At 38.8% G+C, this 21,786-nt stretch overlaps 1 protein-coding gene across 3 annotated transcripts in view; it reads right to left on the reverse strand.

Moving 5' to 3' along the window:
* EMB2788 (ribosome 60S biogenesis amino-terminal protein) overlaps positions 1–19,231 on the reverse strand; it is a 76,994-nt gene extending 57,763 nt beyond the window's left edge. For 2 of the 3 annotated variants that reach the window (XM_088964792.1, XM_088964791.1), the window contains exons 1-7: positions 18,901–19,231; positions 17,511–18,630; positions 16,678–17,419; positions 14,980–15,475; positions 13,850–14,001; positions 10,323–13,766; positions 9,980–10,195 (exon numbers count right to left, since the gene is read on the reverse strand). In XM_088964792.1, coding sequence (XP_088820918.1) covers positions 9,980–10,195; positions 10,323–13,766; positions 13,850–14,001; positions 14,980–15,475; positions 16,678–17,419; positions 17,511–18,630; positions 18,901–19,042 — 6,312 coding nt within the window. In that variant the 5' untranslated portion in view covers positions 19,043–19,231. The remainder of the gene's footprint in view (positions 1–9,979; positions 10,196–10,322; positions 13,767–13,849; positions 14,002–14,979; positions 15,476–16,677; positions 17,420–17,510; positions 18,631–18,900) is intronic. The other variant, XM_088964793.1, reaches the window with a different exon arrangement.
* Positions 19,232–21,786: the final 2,555 nt, after the last annotated feature.

Consider the following 21,786-nt stretch of genomic DNA (forward strand, 5'->3'; position numbering starts at 1 on the left):
GAAGTTACCTACTAATTCCTCAACTGCTTCTACCACATCTTCTTTCCACAAGGTAATTATCCCCCCTGAAGCTCCCCAAGTGGGAGTTGAAGCCCAACTAATCCCTCTTGATTTCCACACACTTCTAGCCCACCTTCTATCCATCCCTTCTAATTTTGTCTCTTGTAGCATAACCACATCAGGCCTTTCCCTTCTAAGCATCTCCTTTATTAGTCTTCTCTTCCTTGCACTTCCAAAGCCCCTCGCATTCCAGCTTATGATTTTCATTAGGAAATAGTAGAACTCCCTCCCAAACACCCTTACCCCCCTTACTTGAGACCCTTTCTTCTCTCCCCTTGGCCATTAAATTCAATATCACCCTCAATATCTGAGATTAGCCTTTCCACCTCTGATCTTTTCTTTTTTTTCCTACCTTTATCTACTCCAGCACTTCTCAAGCTCTCTCTATTCTCCTCCTTTTGTTCCAATTTTGTAGGGGTAACCTCCATTTGCTCTTCTTTCTCTTTATAATCCTCCAAGAGAGCACAAATCCGCTCCCATAATCTCTCTAATTCTTCTTCATACTTCCTTTTTAATAAAGACTCCCCCTCCTCTTCTCCACAACCCTTAACCACATTCCTACTCTCCCCTCCATTGGCCATTCCTTCTGGCTGAGAGGCCGAAGTACCTATTGCAGGCATAGGACCCTTGTTAGTACCAGAAAACAAATCCACAAGCGTACCTGACTCAAAGGGAACTGGCAGAGTGGAAACAGGAGCAGATTGTGCTATCGGAGGCATCGAATCTAGGTCTGGTTCCCCTGATTGATTGATCTTTGGAAGTTGTTTAGGTTCAATCAAATTTGTATTAACCAATGCAGTCGAAGCTACCTTTGAGGATTGCCCCCTAGCTGGTGATTCTGCATGGAATGATAGTAATGAGTTCTGATCCCCTAAATAGATAACCTGAGCATGTTGCAATCCACAAGTGGGTTTGTTTGTTGAAGTAGATGTCCCCTATGCAACTTCCGTAACAGCCATTGAACCCAAACAAACCTTATGTAAAGTACATCCTGGCAGGAGGGGAGGGAGCTGCCACTTGAAATCCTAACAAAGAGCCACAACCGTCTTCCTCTAGGAACAGCACTTCAGTGTTTAGATTGTCATCTTCAAAGGGGTCCTTTGTTTGAGAGAGGTCGATGTTGCCAAGGCTTAAAGTATCCTTAGTTTCAGAATCCGAAACATAGCAATCCTCCTCATCGGACGAGAGATTCAAGTTACATTTCTCTGGATTACTGCTTTTGGTAGAGTGCGGATTACGACGATCAGGAGAAAACCGCTGAGCTCTTTTCATTGGACGCCATTGTAGAGAGCCAGCCGACTAAGAAGGCATCTTCGAAACAGCGGCCTAGGAAGAACTCTTCTCAGAAGTCGAAGAGCTTGAGGAAGACAACAATAGACAGTTTCCGTCGTCTACCTTAGGATTAACCACAGTCATGTGACTCTTTAAAGGCTCACGTGCCTTTTTAAATGATTAGGTCGGGCCCGCTGACCCGTTTGGGCCTTTATTAACAACAATATCATTCCACATGGGCTTTGGCTTTGGCCCATTCTTAATAATCCGCGACTCCGTGTGACTTTTAAAAGGGTCACACACGTTCAACCCAAGGCTCGGTTTGGTTTTATGAGGTCTAGGTTCGGTTCTTCCCTGGACCAACCCCTTTTCCTTGTTTAAGAAAGCCAGATTGGCGTCAATTATAACCTGTGCAAAAGACCCGACACCCTACAGATTGTTCACTACTTCCACATGCATAATACCCACCCCCTAAATGCTACCTTTTTGTTTCTCTAACATTTGTTTTTCCATTTTAGTGTGAGTGCTTTTCTTGTTTGAATCATCCAATCCTTTCTTGCCACACAGTTCTTCTTCATCAACCTTCTCATCTCCCTCCCTACGAGCCACTTTCCAAAGCACAGATTCAATGGATGAATCCAGCCACACTAAGTAACATTGTCCTTCAACTAGCACCTCTATCTTCCAAGGAATCTCCTTATGTTTTATTCCATTCAATAAAATGGTGTATCAAGCCAGCCACAATGGTGTATCAAGGCAAGCTAACCTAGCAGCACCTTGGAAGGCCATTCACAACACCCTTCCTCAATTCCTCAATTTTATCAGGTATGAAGTTTGTCCTGGCAACACTGTTCATTTTTGGGAGGATATTTGGATAGGAGACACACCTTTAAAGGATTTGTTCCCTTTGCTATTTTCTGTTTCTTTGTACAAAAAAGAGGTGGTCTCAAAATTTGTCTCACCTTTGGAAACACCCTTAGATCCTACTTGGGATTTTGGGTTTCGTAGAGGAGTTAGAGATGAAATTGAATCTCTTTCTGTCTTGCTTGGTTGTCTTAATCAGGTTTGTTTGGATCCCCCCAAGCCAGATAAAAGGGTATGGACTCCTAGACCCAATGGAACCTTGTGCTTCTTTCTTCAAGTCCATCTCTCAACTTTCTACTCACCAACCCTTTCCGTCAAAAGAAATTTGCTGCTGGCCAGTTCCCCAAAAAGATATGGCGTTTTGTTGGGAAGTATGCCATGGGAAAGTAAGCACTCTAGATAACCTACAAAAGAGAAGGCCTTTCCACTGTATTTCTCCTAATTGGTGTATCCTCTATAGAGCTCACGATGAGGATTGTTACCACCTATTAATATCTTGTCCCTTTTCTGCAGACCTTTGGGCTTGGCTACTTTCGTTGTTTGGGAGCAGTTGGAATCCACCAACAGAAGTTCACATGCTCTTCAACCATTCTACCTTTTATTGGCCTACAAAAATAGGGAGAATTATGTGGAGATGTGCTCATGCTGCCTTGATTTGGACTCTTTGGGAAGAAAGGAATGTTAGAATTTTTCAATAAAAGGAAATGAGCAGTTAGGAATTGAAAGACTGTGTGTTAAATAGGGCAATACCTTGGCTGAAAACCTTCGAAATCTTTCATCAATTCTCCTTTAATGACCTTTGGAGAAATTGGTCAGCAATAGCAAGGTGTTCATCCCTAAAGGACAAATCAATTACAAGCTGGTCTCCTCCATCTGAAGGCTCACTGAAGTTGAATTTTGATGGAAGTAGCATGAGTAGTCGAGGATTATCCGGAATGGGGGGTGCTTTGAAAAATGAGAAGGGAGAGAATCGGGGACTCCATCAGGGCAGAACTTTTAGCTGTTGTACAAGGGGTGCATTTGCAAACCAGCTGGGGGTACAACACCTAACAATCGAGGGGGATTCCAAAGTGGCGGTGGGTTGGTTGAAAAATCCTGAAGAGGCTATGTGGCATTACAAGAATGAAATGAAGAAATTTAGTTGGTTGACAAGGAATATGTTGGTCACTGTACAGTGGGTGGGAAGATCAGCAAATACTTTGTCAGATGTGTTCGCTAAGCAATGGATAAATAGGGAAGAATTGTTTTGGGCTCAGTTGTGATTCTTGCTTTTCTTTCCTAGTTTACTTGTAAGATTCAAGGAGGAGCTGCAGCTCGCGCCTCTCCTTGGGATGTTGTATTAACTCACTCTAAATCTGCTTCTGAATTAATAAATTTATTATCATTCATCAAAAAAAATGGAAGCTGAAAAAAGGTCTCCCCAAAAGACACCTCCTAGTGATCCTCCACACATCAAAGCAATGGCTTCAGTAGTTTCTTGCTTCCACAAGTGAAAGGGAAGGCCTAAGAGACCCACCAGCACTCCATCTTCAACAAAGAAATCTTTGGAGTTTGATCCCGAACACCATCTTGATAATGTGACATTTCCAAGTTCAGCTTGGATATTTAATGACTCAACTTCTACTCTATTCTCAAGCAAGTCCAGCAAAGCCTTGTCTTTCTCAAAAGGAGTTAAAATAAACGTACTCTTCAACTTCAAGCTTGTTGTTAACAGATCTGCAACGTTCCACCAGTCTAGAATGTAAGCTTAACTATCAGTTTACTTTTCCAATCTCCTCTCTGTATGTTTACTCCCATCCTGTATTTACCTGCCCCAACTGTCACTATAAGAGTCTCTTGCTTATTATTGCTCACCAAACTAGTAGAACTGCTTATCTTCCTTTTTTCTGTTACTTCTCTTTTAGCACCCAAGCGTTGCAGGAGTTCACATAAGACCCCATGAACTACCTTCCAGCACTGACTTTTCCTTCCCTCTGGGAAACAGACCATCTGCTTCCTACCCTTTCCAAAAAAATTCTGTCAAAGAAATAAAAGAACCTTGAAAGTTTCTCTTACACTCTACAACAAACCTTCTTCCAGTTTCTGAGAGAAACTCTTTCCAGCTATTTTGTTTGCCTTTGTTACTTGCACCTTCCACAAACTCCTTGAACCCTTCAATCACCCCCAAACCTTCTAACAGCACCATCCCTTTATTTGCTTCCCTGGTTCTCAAGCTTAGCTGACCATTTAATCTCAATTCCTCAAATAGAAGCTCATTAACTTCAATCTTCAAAGATTTTTTCCAACGGCCTACCTCAACAAACTCCCCCATATTTTCAAAAGGTGCTATGCATCTTTATTCTTCTTAATATAAAAAAATCAAGAAACTTTTTTACGACTGCAACTAGTTTCAAGGGTGTCCTCCCAGGATAGTTGTTCCATAAAGCAAATCTTTTTTCTGATCCAAAAGTGAAAGAGGTTCTCACATATACTAAAAGATATGTACAATTACAAGAATGCCCATACAGAGCTGAAAGAGAAAAGAAGAATAAGATGTAAAAGTAATATACAACAGGGACTATACTAATAAGGTACATCAAGTTATAGAGTCTCCACAACCCCCCTCAAACTGATGCCTCGACATAAGCATCAGATCATCTATAAGAAAGAAATGTCGAACTCTAGTCATAGCTTTGGTGAAGATACCAGCAATCTGCATGTCCAAGGCTACATGAGAAAGCGGTATAGACCCAATAGTGAAGAGATCTCGGATGTGGCAGTCCACTTCAATGTGCTTGGTCCTTTCATGGAAGACAGGGTTAGATGCAATCTTGATAGCACTCGTATTGTCTACATAGAGAGGAATAGGAGTAGGAGCCTAAATGCCAAGATCCATAAAGAAATAATGTAACCAAACAATCTCACTGCAAACCAAAGACATGGCCCTACACTCTGCTTCAGTGAAAGACTTGGAGACTATATGTTGTTTCTTACACTTCCAAGAGATGAGTGAATCACCCATAAAAACACACCACCCAGAAGTGGACCTACGAGTGTCTGGACAATTAGTCCAATCCGCATCAGCATATGCTTTCAACTGAATAGGAGAGGAGAATAGTCACTGGGAAGTTGTGCTTCTAACATATTGAATGATGCGATGAACAGCAGTCATATGAGGCTGACGAGGAGCAAAAACAAATTCACTAATAACTTGGACAGCATGAGAAATATCAGGTCGAGTCATAATGAGATAAATGAGGGACCCCACAAGCTGACGATATAAGGCAACATCAAGAAGTAATGGACCTTCAGATTTATATAGCATAAGATTTAGCTCCATAGGTGTGTCAACATGCTTTTCATCATTAAAACCAGCAAGTTTAACAAGGTCAGAGGCATACTTCCGCTGACAAACAAAATACCCTTGATCACTACAATGTACTTCCAGTCCCAAGAAATATGTGAGAGGGACCAAGTCCTTCATGTGAAAGGAATTATGAAGTAATAGTTTCAATTCACGAATGCCTTCAACATCATTCTCAATCAACAAATAAAGAGTGATCAGAAGAAATCTGGCTATATCTAGCAGCAACTACAACACCGCAAAAGCGTTCAAACCATGCCCAGGGAGCTTGTTTTAGACCATAGAGATTTTTTGATGCGACATACTAAAGAAAGATCACTACAGTATCCAGGGGGAGGCTTCATGTAGACCGTCTCCTTCAACTGACCATGAAGAAAGGCATTCTTCACATCAAGTTGGCGTATGGTCCAAAACTGAACAGTAGACATTGCTAAAAGAACACGGACTGTAGTGATCTTTGCAACAGAAGCAAAGGTTTCTTCATAGTCAACACCATACTCCTGACTATATCCTTGGACAACTAAACGTGCCTTGTATCGATCAAGAGATCCATCAGACTTCAGCTTAACGTTGTAAACCCAACGACTCCCAACAATGGATGCATTTAGATGAGAAGGCACAAGATCCCAAGTGTCATTCTCATGTAAAGCATGAAACTCTGCATCCATGGCTTCCTTCCAGTGAGGGTTACTATTAGTTTCCTGGTAGGAGCGAGGAACATCTGTGGAGGATAGGACAGCAAACAAAGAACTATGGTTTGAAGGAAAACCATAGCAGTCAGGAGGTCTAGATATACGAGTAGAAAGACGAAAAGGAACAAGAGTATAAAGAGTATCTGAAGTAGAAGTATCACTTACAGGAGCAGTGGTAGGGTGATGATTTGAACCAAGAAGAAAGAGTCGCAGGCGCAGGGGCTGGAGCATATAACCGCTTGTGAAAGAAGACGAGAAAGTCCTTCTCAGCAGAAGGAGGTGGAGCATCCTGTGAATCAAACTTTGGCAAAATAGAAACAAACTATGCAGATAGCCTAGCAATTCCAACAAAAAATGAAATGTGCTCAAGGAAAACAACATTACGTGATATACAAATGCGACGAATATAGGGATCATAGCAAGGAAATCCTTTGTGATCAGTGTTGTAGCCCACAAAGGCACACATGACAGACTATTGCAGACAATTTAGAATGTTCACGAGAGGGAAGATGAACAAAGCACACACATCTAAAGACATGAAGCATAGATAAATCTGAAGAACGGCCAAATAACTTCTGAAAGGGAGACATATTACCAAGAATTGAGGAAGAAATCATGTTGATCAAAAACATAGTTGTACTGGCTGCCTCTACCCAAAAGCAAGGTGGAGTATGGGACTCCTGCAATAATGTCCTCACAACACTGAGGATATGTCCATTCTTGCACTTGGCCACACCATTTTGCTGAGGAGTATCTGGACAACTTCGTTGCACTTGTATTCTATGATCCTTCAAATAGGATAAAAATCTCCATCAGTGTATTTTCCCCCTGAATCTGAATGGAGAATACGCACTTGTGATTGAAACCGAACCCGCACCATAGCATGAAACAACTTAAATGTTGGGAACACCTCAGACATGTGGCGAAGAAAGTATATCCATGTGTACCTGGTACAATCATCAATGAACGCAAAATATTTGTATCCAAGCCGAGAAGAGACAGAAGTAGTCCCGACATCACTATGTATAAACTCGAAAGAAGAGGTAACATGCTCATATATGTGAGGAAAAGGTAAGGTATGACTCTTACTTAAGCAACAAGAAACACAAGATGTATCAAAGGTGTGCAAGGAAGGAACTTTATTCTTAATAAAGCCTGAATCAAACAAAAATTTTAATTTTTCAGAACATAAATGACCTAGACGTTTATGCCATAAGTCCCAAACATTATTTCTATGATTCAAAAAGGAATTAGAAGTGGAGAAATTGAAATAAACTGATGATGTTGTTGTTTAAGGCTTCTAGAACTCCAATGTAAACAGACGGTCCAACCTACGCCCCTTCCCAGTGTTCCAGTCCTGAATCAAACATCCATCTTGAGAGAAAATGAGAATGTTACCTTCATCAATTAATTGGTCAACAGAAATCAAGTTTGTAGCGAGATTAGGAACAAGAAAAGTCTTGGTAAGAGGGAAAGATGCAGTAGGTGAAAGCTTAAGAGACGGATCACTACTACCAATGATGTTTAACTTTTCACCATTGGCAGTAACAATATGTTTGTGATGGGTTTTAGTAAGATTACTTGTTGGTTAAGGTAAGCTCCTGTCATGTAGTTGGTAGCTCCAAAGTCAATGATCCAAATATGAGAAGGAGAAGCATAATAACCGGAAAACTCACTAGGTAAGCCAATAGCAGAAAGAGCAGAAGGAATAACAGATGTTACCAGTTGTCGAATGTTTTGCTCAACCATAGATGCCGGAGAATCACCTTTAACAAAAGAATCGCCACTATCGGAAGCCATTTCAGCAAGAAAATAGTAGTCCAGGCACAAAGATATCAGAGACAACCAAATTCAGCAATCAAGAACTCTAGAAGACAGTCCAAAAAAGGCAAGTTTTTAAGACTATCAAGTCTAAGGCCTTTCAAATATGAATCTGAAGTCTAAATCAAATAAATGGGAGGCAAGAAAACCCTAGGACAACATCAGATCTAGGGTTATAGGTCGATCGAGTCATCCGATTGAGAGAGATCTATGATTTACCAACATGTCAGACATCTTCTTCACAAACAGGGAGGTATCTTATGCTGATTGAGGCAATCCTTAAAAACTCCAAACTAGAAACTGAGTGTAGGGTTAAGGAGAGCTTGAGAGAACCCTTCAATCTGGAGATAAAAACTTAAATCGCAGGCTGATGTTGAAGGCCTAAAGTCCAAAAAAGGTTGCAGTCCAAAAATGGAAATTGTACAGTGCTGCCGCCCCAAGAAGAAGATCAAAACTCCTTCGAAAACTTCACCAAATCAGATGTTGTTTGCAGGTGGAATAAATCAGGTCTAGGCAACACCAGATTTGAAGTCCAAAGTTGTTGCAGTCCAAAAAAGAAAACTGTACAGTGTTGCCGCCCCAAGAAGAATATCAAAACTCATTCGAAAACTTCACCAAATCAGATGTTTGTATGGAGAATAGATCAGGTTTAGGCGACACCAGATCTGAAGTTAGGCCTCAAACCAATGTCTCCCAAGAGATCTAAAGAAATCTCTCCTTCTGGTTACGCAAAGAAGAAAGAACAGAAATGGGTAGATCAAGATAGCCCTAATACGACAGGTTTACTTCTTCTAGTAAGGTTCGAGAGAGCGAGAAAATAAATTAGAGAGCAACCTGCTCTGATACCATATCAACACTCTTGGCTGAATAGAAAAAAGAACAAGAATAATCTCAGATGTGTCAAGAATGAATGACCCCCACCTCAAAGAGTCACATATATTAAAAGATATGTACAATTACAAGAATGCCCATATAGGGCTGAAAGAGAAAAGAATAATAAGATGTAAAAGTAACATACAACAGGGACTATACTAATAAGGTACATCAAGTTATAGAGTCTCCACACTTGGAGGAGTAAAAAACAAAATGTTATTGCTCATTCCAGTGCTAAAGCTGAACATAGGTCAATGGAAAATGGTGTGGCTGAAGTATTATGGTTGAAATCCCTGTTTGAGGAGTTGGACATCACTTATGAGAAGCCCCTAATGTTTTTTGATGAATATGAGAAGCCCCTAATGTTGTGCTGTAATAATCAGACTACCATTAACATAGTCCATAATTCGGTATAGCATGACAAAACTAAGCATATTGAAATGGACAGACACTTTATCAGAGAGAGAGTTGCTTCACAAGAAGTGTGCCTTCCATATATCACCTCCAACATGCAACTTACAGATCTTTTCACTAAAGCAATTCCAAAGACAAAGTTAGAGGCAAACCTATACAAGTTGGGAATGACAAACATCTATTCCCAACTTGAGGAGAGTGTAGAGAACATTAATGTGGTCCCCACCTTATTTATGTGGTCCCCACCTTGTTTATGTTTGTTTATTTATGTTTATTTCAGTCAGTAATTATTTTTCAGTTAGTAGTTATTGGTAGTTATTCTCTTTTCATTGTCTATGTAAACTGTAGGGGTAATTCAGGCTTTTCCCCTATTTTTTAATTGTTAATATAAATTGCTGTGGGGCGACAATCATAGATATAACCCACAATTCTGTTGACTTCTCCTCTTTGTCTTCTTCTTCTTTTCTCTTCTCCTTCTTCTCTTATTCTCGAACTCCTCTTCTTATTTTGTACATTATATCTAGGACTGACTGCAGTCCTACTTTACAACTAAAAACAACAAAAGAAATATATCGAGGTAAACCAACTTATATTCCTGAGATTTACTAACAGCCGTGATTACAATGAAAGATAGTATTACCTCCAAAGCACTTTTAAACCTTGCAAGAACCTCATAACCCAATTTCCTTATCCCTTCATCTGGTGAAGATATACTAAGGAATGCTATTGCAAGCAATCCCAGACCAGCAAATTCTGAGGGTTCAATGTAACCCATTGACAGACCATGAATTGAGAAGCGCAAGATAAATGCAGGATCATATCGTTGTATTCTTTCCAAACTTGTTGATTGTGTCTTCTGAAAAATCATCAAGATAGTAACTTATGAGTTGTGAACAAGTTATAAGTACATAAATCAGCCAAGGAGGAATGATGCTTCAAAAGGGAATGAGCAATGTACTTAAGTAAATTGAAAACAATAATACCTCAATCATATGGACATTAATATCCTTCTGAGACTTCTCCACAGGTGTAGAGGCATTATATACCACCCTATCATAGGGAAAATGTAGTACTGTTGTTACACACAATTTGGGGTTAATGGGAATGTTCTCTCTGAATTGCCTTCTTCGACGTTCTTCAACTGTTTCACAATCAACAATATTGTTGGAGGACAGAACTTTCTCCAATACTTGTTCTCTTCTTAATTTTAAAGCAGAACACCCCCATAGGTAATCCATTTCTGCAATGCTTCCACACTCAGATCCTTCAGTTGATTCAATCTCAAGCATGAGATTGAAGATCTCCAAGTCAACTTCACTAAGAGTTGCACCATAACAAGATAAAAGCAAAGAAAGCAGTTCTTTGGAATTCATGCCAACATCTTTTCCAGAATGACTATTATGGTTATGAGCCTTGAGATGATACAATACTCTGAGTAGCTTAATTACTTCCAACTTTTTCTTGTATAAATCACATGCACCAGAAGAGCTCTTGCCATCAATTGCACTTTCAGAGGTATGACTAACAAGTGTTCTCAGAATGCTGGATATAGGCCTCAACAGTATCCCAGCATGAGAAAGTCCAGAAGATTCAGAGATTGAATCACTCCAAAGAATAGTAGAGACAAACTGAGAATGTGCAAGCAATAGATTAAAAGCCATACCAAAAGAAAATTTGCCTTCAGATAGCAAGGAAAGAACAATACGGAGCGCCTCCATAGTTGTTGGATCCTGAAACCTATGAAGAAGAGTTGATCTGATAAAATGTTCTAAGAAAGGAATAGAGTGCAATTTTGTAAGACTGTTCTGCATCTGTTTAGACAATTCAACAATGCTTCCCAAAACAAAAGCTTCCAAGTGTCTGAATAGTTTTGTGCAGTTTGTATTCTCTGATTTCTCAGAATCATCAGCAACTATAGGGAATTGATTTACAATTTTATGCCAACTATTCACCAAGATGTTCATAAACCTCAGTCTCTCAAAATCCTCTCTGTTGGATCCTACTCCCAGAGGTATCTCCTTGGGATCCCCGTCAGTTTCTGTTGCTACAGCCTGATGCTGATACTCCCATGGAAATAAAAGCAACTTAGAAAATGATACCTTTCCAACAACTTTGTTTATGAAGTTCAATACTTGCTCAAGTGATGACATATTTATCTCAGTAAAATCAAAATCCAGAAAATCACCACATGCACCAGAGCGTGGGCAAATCGCATCAAATAGCTTAAGTCGCTTCTTCAACCGCATTGAATCTTTAGAAATGGAAAAGTAGTACTTTAACATTTGAACTGCTTTTCCAAGTAGACTACTATTGACAAGTTTAAGAAATTTCTCAGTAGACGTAGGCAACTCCCCATATTCTTCTTGAAATATGTCTCCGGACACATAACTCTTCCAGTTTGAGAAGCGAACCAAGAGAATCTTTGAATATAATGATAATATACAATCAAAATGATCTTGGTACTGATTTCTGAACCGTATAGAATTCAAGTATGAAAAAACAACAGGCAAAAGCATCACAAATTCCTCATCTGAAAGAGTATAATTACAACTCACCCTCATGTCACCATTAACTGGCAAATCTTTGTTCAGAAGATGCAAAAACATCTCCCCAAAGAGGGACAAATGCAGAGGACTAACTTCAGTAAGTACAAACAACAATTTTGCTTTCGTTGAGCTCATCTTGTAAATGCAATGAGAAAGCATCTTCATAGGACTGCCAAGTATCATCCTTGAAATTGCCATACTTATTGGGAGAAGAGCAGCTTGAGGTTTGATATAATTCTGTTTATATACAATATTCAAAGCTTTTAACAAACATAAATATGCACAATCTAGTTCAGAACAGGTGGCTAACTCAACTACCTTACTATAAATTTTCTCAAGAAGACGAATTTTAGAAGCCCCCTCATCTATTTCTGAAAACAAGTGGAATGTCAACATATTTGTGTTTAGACGGTCAGCGGAACTGGATAGCATAACAAAAGCACCATCAGCAATATAAAGCCCAAGAGCGAGAGCAGCAACCTTGGAATCTTTACCGTCAGTGAAGTCATTTTGGTCAACTTCACAGAAAATCCACTCAACAAGTTCCAACAACTCAAAAGGGCACATAAAATGACTTAGGGCGTGAAACACATAAAAAGTTGGAACAAGGGGCATAAAATCTTTAATCCCAATGCACAAATCAAACTTCTCTTTGAATACCAACACCAATTGCTGAGCCAGGGCATTGAAAGATTTTATAAGCTGTTCTTTGGCGGTATAATTAACTTCAGGCATGGAGTTATAGCTGCTGCATGAATTCAACAAGTATTCAGACACTATTGTCAAGATATCCAGGATATGATGGTCTAGTGGATGAACTCTATGTTTTGATGAACTCATAAAAGCCTCCAAACTGTCCCCAAAACTTCCATCTCTAAGTTCTTCATTACAGCACAAAGGAAGTGACAAGAATGCAGTCACTGCAGGATGCTTGAAGATAGTTTCCACTATTTCTGGAATATATGTCATAGTTTCTGAACCATCAATATCAGGATTTACAAGCAAAAGTCGTGTCAACAAGTGCTTTATGAGAACAAAGCAAGTTCCAAACAACTTTTCCAGTTCACCTAATGGTCTAATTCTGTAGGATAACTGTATCTGATGGACCCAGAACAGTAAAAGGCGCAGTGATGCAAAGGAACCATCAGATGACTCCTCAGATAACTTAGACAGAAGCAAGTCTTGCATTCTTGTCATAACCAGAAAGCATGAATTGCCAATGGTCAGAATTGCAGGAAACAACATGTAGAAAGGCACATCTTTCAGAAAGGAACTAAATGCAGCAGAAGCAGATTCTATTGAATCAAAATCCACACAACTAAGTAATCCTTCTCCAGAAGACACATTTGCTATGTCACTGGTCAAATAGGTATTATCATCTTTGTAGTTACTGCCCATCATTGTCCTAACCATTTCCAGACCAGAAAGTAAAATATGAGGCCATACATCAGCAACATTGGCAAGAAGGTCCCGTTCAAGGAAAAACATAGATGATAAAAATGACTGAGGCACTCCAAAATGTTGCAGAATAACAATAACAGAAGGAAAGTTTTCTACTATATTATCAGGTGCTGTGCATATTAGTGATGAGGAAAAAGCTCTGGCAACTCCTAATCCCCCATGGGATTCACTTCTTAAAATCCTTTTCACTTCACCAAGTGCCTTGATGAATGAACTACCATCTGCATTAATAAATTTTTGACTGCTGGAAAACCCATTACAAGCTTGTTGATGTGAGATACTATGTGCAAAAAATAACAGATTTTTTAGTGGTCGCCACTCACAAAGAAACTTTCCTGAATCATCATCCATTGGGCAACGGTTGTCAAATCTTTCAGTTAAAACCAAATCAATAAGAGCAGAAAATAGCCCTTCTCTTACCTGCCAGTTTCAGTTTGCAAACCATGTCATGTTGTCATATAAAAAGAGAAGGCACACAATTGAAGTAAAACAGAAGTTCTTACCTGAGTCTGCAAGAGAAAACTTAAGGTATTGCACACATACATTGAAATCATTGATTTCTCAGATACTTTAAAAGTTCCAGAACCAGAATCCAGCAACCTTATGCATTTTTCGAGAGCACAGAAAACAAGAGGACTGAAATCAAGAGAAACATCTGCAAAATAAGTGGTCAAGGTTAAATATTTTTTCTTTTCTGCTAAATCAGGGAATAGGTTAAACATAGATCCTATTTTTCATTACCATATGAAAGAGTAGGAGACAAAAGAAGAATCAAGTTCATTAAAAAAGTTGTAAACCTCTGGACTTGAAGATTGCCAAAAATAAAAACTGAGAAATTCAAAGATACACAATTATTAAATAATATGCAAATACGGCATGATCTGAAAACTAAATTTCAAAACTTCCACAAACTCAACCTAACAACGCACCATAAAAGGATACCTTAATTACTTAAACTTACTAGGCATAACACTAAAGTAAAAGTGTAGAAATCAAAACATAATAACATTGTCAAAAATAATTATCATCACAGCTAATCTTTCATGGCACACATACATCTGTACAAGGAAAATGAAAATAAAGGCAAACAGTGCAGATGACATGCATTTTTTGATTGTTCATTCCTATTTCTTCTTCTCACAGGGTCATTTTACAAGGATTATAAACTCAGCATGCGAACTACAGAAAGAAAATTCTTTCATTTTGATAGATGAAATAATGTGTTTGGAAAACACAGAAGCAGTGGGACTATCAACAACCAAAATTTTGACAAATTCATCCACCAATAACTGATGCACTGACTTGTTTACTCTAACCAGTCAATGAATGCTGTCTCGGATGGGGACGTAGCTAAAGATTGGCTCAAAGGATTTATCTAAATCCCTAATTTATGGACCTTCCTTATGGATTAACCTAGTCCCTGGTAGGTTTTATTTTTGGCCATGCCTCCAAGTTTTGGTATGCACAAATAATTCTTTCGGCCAAATATAAGATGAAGCATAGGCCCCTTCCCTTTGGAAGCAATACAAACCTTCAGGGGAAAAACAAATGAATAAACTGAGACCAAATTCAAAGCAGCTAAAACTGCACAAGTAGATTTGTAATGTAGAAACACTTCAGAATCACCGTTTACCTTCAACACCCTTTAGTTTGGAGATAATGCAACGTGCACGGTCCAAATATTTGTATAAGTTATTTCCTATTGTAGAAACAGCATCACATAAGAATGAAATAACAACTGCAGACAAGTGCTGAAGTGCTTCAATCCCTTGACTTTTCGCAGAAGGCTTATCTCTATCATAGCCAGGTAAAAATAAGAACCATGCATCTATCTCATTTATGTTCCTGTCAAAGGCACCCGTACTTAACATGGCTGCTCGTGACAGCACATATGCTTGATCCTTTATCTCTTTGCGTGGTGAAAATATCAATAGATTAATAAACTGCTGCAAATGCTTGTACATCAGATGAGGAGCTCTGATGGAAACCCTGTTCCCAGGGGTCCATTTAATATGTTCTACCAAAAGAGATAATAGAGATCGTTGTAGAATACTGGATAAAGTTAAGGGATCACTGGGGAGAAGCTTAAAGAAATCAAATGCTCCTTCCGCCCCTATAGGCATTGTTCGCTGCAAGAGTACAAATAATTGTTTATTGTTTAGAGCAAAACCAGAGGTGGAATTTTTCTGATAACTTGTACAGTCCACATGAACAATCAAATGCAATGTTTCACCAGAAAAGGTCTGTATTGGCATTGCATGGGATAATAAAAGGGCTGTCATTAGGCTCACAAGTAAAATGCAGTCAGAGATGAAGGGAAAATGACAAGTTGCATGCATCAAGATTCAAAATGCAACAGTTACATTTTGAAGAAATATGTAATTATCCTCTTTCCTAACCATGACCCATTAAGTATTCTTTTATTGGCAACATTAAACTTTTATTGATTATGAAAATGAGAACGAATTACATATGATGCAATAGACACCAGACATTCCATGAATGTAGTATAGCAACTACTATCCAACCTCCTTCTCTAGTTAATGCTTAATTTATTCATGCATTAAGCAAATGCATGTAAAACAATCGATCCTTGTTTACCCCTTGTTTGGCCATTGAATCGGCCAAACCATTTGGGAGTTTGTTTGCAGGTATGGGAAGCTGTCCTGGTTCAGTAGTGGATTTTGTCAAGAGCTGGTGGTGAGATGGCCTGACAAAAAGGGGAAATCTCACCTGGAATGTGGTCCCTGCTGTGGTTTTTTGGTGTCTATGGTAGGAGAGGAATGCAAGGATTTTTAAAGGCAAAAGCAGTTCTGTCAGTTCTACATTTCAGAAGCCTTTGGGAAAGATGTTTCCATGGCTAGCTATACACAAGTTGTTTAAAAATACAAATCTTGATTCCTTTTTAGTATATAGAAATCTTTTTTGTAAATCAGGGGTTGGGGTTATAGTGCTGCAGGGGCAGCTTTTGTAAGCCATGGGTACAGCAACTCGTTGTACATGACTTTTCGCTTTATAATTCAACACAATACTTTACCTTCTTTCAAAATAAATTATAAATTACTTCAATATTGTTGATTTTGAAAGAACAAAGTACTTATCAAGATTTGATAGTGTTAAGAAACTTAGGGTCATTATTCCACTTTTAAAATTATATTTTCTTTCTTGCCAGTCAGAAGATCACAGTGGAGAAAAAGGTTATCATTTTATGAGACCATTCCTTTAAGTATGGAAAGCAACATTAAAAAAAAAAAGAACAATATGACAAAAGCTTATCTTGATTATGACTATCATTATGCTAAATGAGAATTATTAAGGGAGTGAAGCTCACAAGATATAATGTGAGAGCATCAAGCAACTTTGAGTGAAAATAAACATGTGGGTCTTTTAGCTCATTTCCTGGCAGGGAGCACTTGTTTAAACCCCAAATTCCGGCTATAACCTTCACAAGTTCCATTTCACTGTCCAACTCCTCTGTGATAAATGCACCTGTAACTTTCTTAATCTCCCCCTGCAAAGTAGTATCAGGCTCAGCATTAATCCCACTTATAAGAATATCTGCATCTTCATTCACTGTCCCATATTTCAATTTCTTTGCAGCACCCCTGTCATGAACTTCAGGAGAATTGACAGATTTTCTATCTCTTTTCAATCTTGACTTTGAAGTACTGGAATGGCTGTAACTCAGGGAAGAAAGTAACATCAACAGAACTTGAGGATCCGGCAGCAAAGCTCTAGCTTCATCCTGAATTTCTTGCTTGAGAGATACCCACTTCTGCATCACTGGATTAGAACTACAGAAACGGTTGATGACACCAAGTAAGTTGTCCAATGACTTCAGTGCCTCCAGAAGTAGCCTCAAGGAACCATGTTTCACAGCAACATTAGTGCGACGTAAACCCCTATCAATTACCATCCGACTGAATGAACGAGGAACAAAACACTTCAGCAGACACTGCACCTCAGGACTCTTTAGAGAAGGTGGATCTTGTGGCTGAGAGGAAGTGGAACCAAAAGGAATATTCATGCTTGCTGAGGATACCAAATCTGCTGCCAGGGAAATGGCAGCAAACCTGCAAGTGTTTTGGCAAGGATGCAAATTTACAATGATGAAGAATAGACAAAAGATTATAGGAAAGATAACATTCTAAATAGGAAACTAACCATGTATCTGATTCACGAGGTTCGAGAATATAAGGGAACTCGTCCATGTAAGCTGAACCCAAAGATGGCCTCCCATTAACAATAGCCAACAGCAGGTCTCTGTGGTAGCCAATTTCTGTTGCCTTTAGTTTCTTCATTAAATCCAGCAGTCGCTTCGGATTACCTCTTAATGGGTTTGGATGAGCCTTCAAATCAGGCATCAACCCATTACGAGGATCAGTACAGACCATAACTAGAATTTGGTGTGCTATCTCAGCAGCAGGCCCACCAAGTGGGTTTCCTGAAATGCTAACTAACTGATCCAAAGTAACAGTGCCAAATAGGACACTCCTAAGACCTGGGGGCACCAATGACTCTGGCACAAGGACCCTATCACGCAATGTGGATAGAACATAAATAACAGTCTCACTATCATCACTCCCAAGCCCACGAAGCACCCCTGAGTACATATCCTTCTGCTGTAAGACCCATCTCAGTAATCTTGGATTCCCAATATCTAAAAATGACATTGCATACTTGATGAATGATTTCCTTGTTGAGTGTCTGCCCTTCTTCCCAACCTTTTTCTGCTGATACTCCGCAAGCTTAGGGAACACTGAGAGTTTGAAATCGAAATTCTTAGCAACCTCAGAAGCCAACCCCACACCACGCCCAACAACTGCTGCCAATAGCAATAATGCCGCATTCTGACGTCTTGCTTCTTTGCTGTTCAGTTCCGCATAAACATCTTCTAACTTGCTTTCAATAATGGAACGAGCTAACTTATCGAGCCTCCGGCTTATGGTAATCCTTCCGATGTCATTTGGTTTATATTTCCCATCGGAGTGGTCCAAAATCGTGGAGATTAAAGATAGAACGTGCGACATTCCAGGTTTCCCTTGTCGGAGCTTCCAAACCTCCACCAACTCCGAGCACATGGGGGAAGCCTGGACGTATTGACCGAGCAGTTCACCTCCAGAATCACCTCTCAGCAGCATGATAAATTCGTTTGAAGCTTCTGAATAAATATCAATTTCAACCGAATGTATGTTCCTCAATAACTCTCTCAGTTTTATTTCATACGATGTCTTAACTGCCACTTTCAAACTTTCTTCTCTCTCTGTTTCACTGTCATCTGCATCTATTGTTAGTGTAATTAAAACAAAAAGAAAAAAATTATCATTACCAGGGAAAAACTATACTAATGAAAAGTTTGAAGTAAAAAGGTTTTCAGCTCCAAAAACCAAACTACAAATTAAAAAGAAAATAAGTGAAAAGTAATACAATTCATAAAGTATCAAAATCGTAATAAGAATACGTTAAACTACAACACCATTGATCAAGGGAGATAGTTCACATTAGGAATGATGCTCTTTCACCTGATCTTGATTAAATGAAGAAGCCAACTTACCTTCAATGTTATCTCCAGTTTCCAATGGAAAAACACCACCCTCTTCCGTCAGAAGATCTTCTTTATGGATTTCCGCATTGTCTTCGATTTCTGTCGCTCCTTCTAAAAACTCTCCTTCGGAGCTTGAACTCGTTTCCTCCATTAAAACGTTCAGCAGACTAAATGTTAATGCTTCAATGAATATACTTGTTTTGGATGGTTAGGGTTTTCGCAGTCTTCTGGAGTTAGTTTCGAAACTGCGACGAATTCCGTTACGATAAGCTTTCAGGTAAATGAGCCATGTTTTCAGCAAGCAAAGAACCGGAAGTGGGGAAGCGGAATGAGGGAGCCCGCCTGAACTCAGACAATACGATTATTTATACCCCCAAATGCTTTAAAAAAATATTCTGTTTAACTACCTGTAAGATTGGAAATTGATTAACTGTACCCCCACTGTTTATATATCGCCTTCGAGTACCCCTGTGTTTTTTATCAATTGACTAATTAAACCCTTACCGTAAGTGTTTCATCAAAATCTCAATCCGCTCACATATTACATCACATGACTTATATTTTTATAAAATGACCCTAATACTCTTTTGCGGTTGAAAATGCCCCTTCGGTTTCATGAAACATTGGACTAAGACCCGATGATAATTAAGGCCATGTTTGGTGTGTCTTTTCGTGCGGTCTTTCGGCTGCCTACAAGTCGGGAAGATCAAAAATCGGTCTATTCCCGTTTAGCATGAGGAAGATCATGCCGCCAAAAGATGAGGCGTCGAAAAGATGCGAAAAGCCCATTTTGGGATGATTTCGAGAAGCTTCAAATGAAACTTTCCATGTCTTCTGCATTTTAATCTCATGCGGAAAGACCCAAAACAACGTATAAATAAATGTGCATATGCCAAACGGTCTTTGGGCTGCCCAAATCTTATGTCAAAGGTTCAATGCATCTATTGATTATGAGAACTACAAGAAAATCTTCTAAAAAAGACTTGCGAAACAAATCCTAAATAGGATTTTATTTGTTCCCAGGCCAACAACGACCAGAGGTAAGTGTTCTTGATCCAGAGTGAACCAGTGAACCAAGGTAGATCTCGGTGAACTAAAGATACATATGGCTACTGACATCAAGTCAAAGGTGAATCAAATAGCAACGACTACCCCCCAAGTGACCCACTGGCGGCCATCGATGGATAGGTAAAACAATTATATGCTGGTGTTGATCCGCACTGATTCGATGAAAGGGCTAAGCACACAACCCCTACAGCCACCCTTGCTTGCACAGTCCGTAAGACTGGAATTCCTCGAAACTCACCTTCAAATTCAGAAGATCAAAACGACACAGTGATGATATATTATCCTACTCTTCCCTCAACTTGCTTGTTCCTTGAATCGGTCCACCTTGGGATGAACAAAGTAATCTTTCTAATCCTCCTCTGAAATAAAGAAAAAAATAGAAATTCGATGAGGATGAATGAGGATAGTGAAAAAAGTAGAAGCTTGGCAGCAGCAATGATGAGCAAAAGAGAAAAAAGAAACTCTGGGCTGCATTTGGATGTGATGTCAAGAACCGATATAAATTTTACATCGGTTTGGTTTTGTATGCATTTGAAAAAGGGTATAATTATTATTGACATAAACTACATTATGGATCAGTTTTGCGTGCATTTGAATAGATTGTAGTTTTACATTGATAAAAAATATAAAACCTCATCACCTATAATTGATGTAAAAACTACATCAATTTTATCAATGTAAAGCTTTACACTCTTCCACCCATTACTACTTTCAAAAAAGCAACGGTCACTTTTCGGTTTAGTGTAAAATATTTATAACTTTGTGGTGGCAATCACAAGCTTCTCTCTGACGAAACTTCAAAATACAAGAGTGAACATGGTTTTTGTTCAAAATTCAAATCCGTGACCCTCTCCAATGTGAACTCCTAGTCATTTCCTCCCCCCCATTTTTTTTCCTTAGGTCCCATGAATAAGCTTGGGAAAGTTGGTTAATGGGTACCTTTTTTTATTGACGAACTTTAGAACGTTTTTTTTTTTTCATTTACTAATGGGCTCCATAGTAAAATAAGCTTCACTTCTCTATGTAAAACTTACCTATCTCCTAAGTGGATAAATAACTTTTCCACATGGGGAAAAATTTTATAAAGCATAATAGGACAATTTTGCTCATTTTTATATTAGTTTTTATGGGTAAAAATGTCACTCTATTATTTACTTGAGAATCCTGAAAATCGAAAGAACATTAGTAAATGTACTTACCCAGGTAAATGTTACCCATAAAACATTTACATAGGTAAGTTACAAAATTGCAAACAAACGAGGCCTTAATAAAAAACATCTTTCCATTTGTACAATTCAGGATCCCATTTTATGTTGCGTTTGGAATCAATGTAAAATGTCATAAGTGTAAAAGTACACTAAACCTTAAAAGTAACCGTTGCTTTTTGAAAAACGCGATGGGTGAAGAGTGAAGCTTTACATCAATAAAATCAATGTAGTATTTACATCGATAATCGATGTAAAACTTTACGTTTGATAGGTTTTACATCGATTAATTACGTAAAACTCCACTCCATTCAAATGTATAAAACTAAATCAGAGTGGAGTTTTACATCGATTATAATTGCACTACCTTTCCAAATGCGGACAAAATCGAACCAATGTAAAACCTTACACCGATGAAAATGGCGTAAAAGACTATCTCCAACGTCATCCCCTACTCTATCTCTTATCGTTTTTTTCTTAATCATAAACTTAAGGTTACAATTCGAAGATCAATATAGAAAGAATCAACAAAATTACACTTTAAACTATAGTGGATCTACCCTTTCATCTCCTATCGCTACGTCTCCAACTCTATAGATTGGCTCATAAGTAACAAAGCATT

This window comes from Nelumbo lutea, chromosome 1 (genome assembly GCF_056320005.1).
Source record: "Nelumbo lutea isolate HS-2025 chromosome 1, American lotus-T2T, whole genome shotgun sequence".
Classification (NCBI taxonomy): domain Eukaryota; kingdom Viridiplantae; phylum Streptophyta; class Magnoliopsida; order Proteales; family Nelumbonaceae; genus Nelumbo; species Nelumbo lutea.